At 30.2% G+C, this 4,805-nt stretch overlaps 1 protein-coding gene across 1 annotated transcript; it reads right to left on the reverse strand.

The window, feature by feature from the left end:
- Nucleotides 1-1,788: 1,788 nt before the first annotated feature.
- Nucleotides 1,789-3,279, reverse strand: LOC108781466 (putative nuclease HARBI1; the record flags this gene model as incomplete). The annotated part of the gene is made up of 3 exons (XM_018549427.1): nucleotides 1,789-2,507; nucleotides 2,912-3,056; nucleotides 3,187-3,279. Coding segments are annotated over 3 exons (408 nt in total), but the record flags the coding sequence as incomplete, so codon positions are not given.
- Between the last annotated feature and the right edge of the window lie 1,526 nt (nucleotides 3,280-4,805).

A 4,805-nucleotide genomic window follows, 5' to 3' on the forward strand; every position in this document is an offset into this window, starting at 1 on the left:
AAATCACTCAGTGAAAAAGATTTTAACGTGATGATTAATAACCATCTTTAAGAGAAAGTGTTGAATTTAACTTACATTTAAAGAAATTTATTATGGTTTTAAAACGCTTTTTCGCTTCGCGACCATTCTTTGCGGAGATATGCGAAATTCGAATTTGATCCTTTTTAACATTGATTTTAAATGACTTTAATTTTGTTAATAAACTGCAGGTAAACTTCAACATAAAATAACTTCGTCAAAAATCATCGTATCGAGATGTTTAAAAGAGCATTTTAAAGCTTGAAATCTCTACTTTTTAGAACGGTATTCCAAAAAATGATCTTACTGATATTTCGTAAAGTTACACAAACAAAAATTAAAATGCGTCAAAACCTGAAAATTTTGTACGAAATTTGAGAAGTTCCACGGAGCCAAGTAAAAATTGTGCACAAATGCGGTTTACAGTTTTCGAAAGAGTGAATCTTTCTCTTCAATTTGCTTTTTTGTTGAGCTCTGTGCGATTTTTTTTCACCGAGTTATTCAACGTTAAAGGTAAAAAGGCCATTTTTACGTAAACGTTAAATAACTCGGTGAAAAAAAATCGTAGAGCTAAAAAAAAAAAATAAATTGAAGGTAAAGATTCGCTCTTTCGAAAGCTGTAAACCGCATTTGTGCACAATTTTTATTTGGCTTCGTGGAACTTGGCAAATTTTGTAAAAAATTTTTAGGTTTGACACACTTTTATTTATGATTGTGCAACTTCACGAAATATCAGTAAGACCGTTTTTTGAAGTACAGGCCTGAAAAGTAGAGATTTCAAGCTTTAAAATGCTTTTTTAAACATCTCGATACGATGATTTTTGACGAAGTTATTCTATCTCAAAGTTTGCCTATTTTTGCAGGGTGGAACAAGTGATCCTTTAATTTTGTTGAGTAGTTTATATACATGACAAAAATATATTAAAATATACGTATAAATATATAAATATATAATTGAAATATGACAGTTTAACTAATTTTTATTATTACTTAAGAAAAATAATTTCTTATCATCTGTCGCTGTTTTAATCTACCAGCTGCTATATCTGGATTGATTCTACGAATATTTATTTCAGGTACATTATTTTCTTCATAGTTATTTCTATTAACATTCATTCCAAAGTCAAATTCTTCAACATGGTCATTTAAATCTAATGGCATTGGTACATTTTCGCTGACACATATATTATGCAATACAGTACATGTATATACAATTTTCGATGCTGTTGGTGGAGAATAATGCAATACCCTATGCTTTAATAAGCATCTAAACGCGTTTTTAGCAGGCCATTACATTGCTTTATTAACGAGCGGACTTTCATTTGCTTCTTATTATATCCCAGTAAGCAATTTGCTAGCAATTTGGCACCAATTTGGCATCAAACTCGTTCAAAGTTTGGTAGCAAATCCGGTGCCATCTGTGTCAGCAATAAGCTTGTGTTTTGCAGGCAAAGCTTGCGTTACAAAACTTGGCAGCAAATTGGCACCAAATTGATAGCAAGCTTTGCGTAGCGCTGTTTGGTGACAAATTCGCACCAAATTGATAGCAAGGTTTGTGTAGCGCTGTTTGGCGACAAATTGGTACCAAATTGGTAGCAAGTTTTGAGTAGCGCTGTTTGACGACAAATTGGCAGCAAATTGGCAACAAATTTTGCGTAGCGTCAAATTCACAGCAAAAATCAAGCAAAATGTGATATTTTACAATCATTTAAATGGTCTTTGTGTGATCTACACCTTAACAGATCATTAGTTATAATACATAATTGTGTGGATATATACTGGTGTAAAAATTAATCAATACAGTTTTATTTTTGTTGCTAAAATATTATTGATTTGATTAGCTTCACATTTCTAAATGCACATGAGAAAGTTATAAAATAGTCAAAAATTTTCAGAGATTTAGAATCTCTGAATCACATCCCAAAAGAGCTTGGGAATCTCCAGATTTGCTTATTCGATTTGCATAAATCAATTCTTATACAGACTCATGAACGTTTTCTTCTTACGAGAAGTAAGTCCATCTCGTGTCGGAGCCATGTATGAAAGTGACAAATTTTTGCTGTAAATTTGTCATCAAATAACGCTACGCAAAGTTTGCTACCAATTTGATGCTAATTTGTCGTCAAATAATGCTATGCAAAGCTAACTACCAATTTGGTGCCAATTTGTCGTCAAACAGCACTACGCAAAGTTTGTCGCCAATTTGTTGCCAATTTGTATGAATATATTTGCCCGCATTTTGCTACCAATTTGCTGCCAAATTATGACATCAAATTTCGTTACATATTTGTTAGCGAATTGTCAACATTATTTGATATATCAAATCTTGTTGCCAATTTTTATTCTTTCTGCTAACAAGGTTTGCAACAAGATTTTACAAGATCTGTTTTTAGCAAATTTGGCTATCTGGGATGCTGCTTCTGGACTATTTTCTGGTGCATCTATTATAGGAGTCATCATCCATGGTCTTAAGGAATATCCCGAATCACCTACAAACAAAAATATTGTAATATAAAAATTAATATAAAAAAATTAATATTTATTATTAATTATACATTTGTAATATGTAGTACGTGTAAAAAAAAATATAACAATGATTGAGACAGCAGGGTATAGTTGACTGAAGAGAAGTTGCAAAACTTTTCTTAAGTGAGATTTGTAGTGTATTCCATATTTTATCCAATAGAAGAAATTGTTTTTTTGGTAATTCTTAGGAGATTAATGTTTATATTAAATTAGCAATGCCTAACAAAATTCATTTAAGTGTTTGAACCTTTAATTAGCTGATTGTGCAGCATATTATATACTAAAAAAAGTTCGTTATCTACTTACTGAACCTAATTTTTTTTATACTTTATGTTTATACTATGTACTAAATTGTACGTGATCTTACCTACTAAATAAAAATTATTATTCGGGTATCGTCTATACAGGTGGATTGCATTCTTTACATTGGAATTATTCCAAATGTAAGCATCGTGAGTACTACCAGGGTAACGGGCATTTATATTCATAATCTTTAAACGCCAATCACAGACCTATAACGAAATGCAATGTATAATTGTAATAAACATTTGTAAGATTAAAAAATGTATGTAGTTCATTAAATATACATGTATAATAAATAATATACATATACATATATATGTAAATTAAAATTATTATTACTATTTGAGTATTAATTGAGTGATATCTTTTCTTAAAATTACGATTTATATTGGACCATCGAAATTCAAAGACAATCCTTTCCTGTTTACATATATGTGTTCAGGATTATTATTTCCTGACGGAGGAAAGATAGCAATATGTGTGCAATCGATACATCCTATAGTGCCAGGAAATTCAAATCTTCTGTAAAATCTAAAAAAAAAACGTAAATATAATATTTATATTGTAGTACAAGGTAGAATAAGTATAGTAAGAGTACAGTACAATAAATCCTAAAGAAATTCCTTCTTATGAGATTAATGATCATTTAAACTGATTTCGAAAGGTATTGTTTGACTTTTTATTATATTTAATTTATTCTTTATTTGGGCCTTATTATATTCATATGCATATAATAAGGTAAATATTAGAGTTTTAAAAAAAATTTTCACATATTTCTTTAAAAATATTCTATATATAAACAATATATTTTATTTTTTGTTTTATTATATTTTACTTTTAAAAAATTTTTTTTTATTCTTACTATATTCGCATTTCATTCATTTCTGCAAGAGTAGAAGGAAATTTAATCCAGTGGTTCATGATTTCCTGTCTCGTTATTACATCTATTACTTCGTGAATACAACGGGAAACTGTTGGTTGACTGACAGCCATATAAATATTTTTTCCAATATCCATCTAATAAGAACCACTCGCAAAAAATCGCAACGCTGTAATTACCTGTAGAAAAATAGTTTATAGTTTATAAAAATAGTTTATTGTTTATGTTTATCATATACGTGTATGTGTTATAAATTTTGGAATATAATTACCTTAGTCGTGGAATCGATTGAGGATATTCTTGTTTGAGGAGTTAAATGTGGTTCAACAAGTTCAATAAGGTATCTTGCTGCAGCTTTACTTAAACGAAACAATGTAATAAATTGTTCATTATAGGTAATTCAAAGGGATCGTCACTAATATAAAAAATTCTTCTTCGTGTTGTTCTGCCATTTCTGCATTTTGTAATGCATTTATAATTGGTACATTTAATCTTATATCGTTGAGATTCATTTTTTATTTAAATTAAATATTTTACTCCACGCTTCCTCTTCTATTTACGGCGTGAGTACACGTGAAACGGCGTGGAACAAATAAATCATTACATATTTATAGATTAATTTTTTTAAATTTTATTTATTTATTTATTAACTATTAAGATGTGCACGTATATACATTAACATCACTCACCTCGTCTTTCCGACGTATCTCCACTCTTCTTCTTCCAAAATATTAATCGGCTCAAAGGCTGAATCTGGGCGGATTGGGTCACGTTGAATATAATAACGTATACGTTTCAAGAGAAAAGTATGGGGTGATCTATTCGTTGCATTACGAATAATAAATTGCGTATACGACAGTACTTACGAGTGTCGAGAATAGTGCTCTAGAGATTTTCTGTTGCGATTATTCGCAACTTGATATTTGCGTATACCAACGACATATATACCTAGACCGAGCATTCATACGGTTTCCCCTAAAAATCGTGACGTTGACATGTTGACAGAGAAAGTGTGCGACAAAGAGCCATCGTTGTGTCACATATATACTGTGGTTGTGTAGAGATACTATACAGAGAT

The sequence above is a fragment of the Cyphomyrmex costatus genome, unplaced genomic scaffold (assembly GCF_001594065.2).
Source record: "Cyphomyrmex costatus isolate MS0001 unplaced genomic scaffold, Ccosl1.0 scaffold816, whole genome shotgun sequence".
NCBI lineage: Eukaryota > Metazoa > Arthropoda > Insecta > Hymenoptera > Formicidae > Cyphomyrmex > Cyphomyrmex costatus.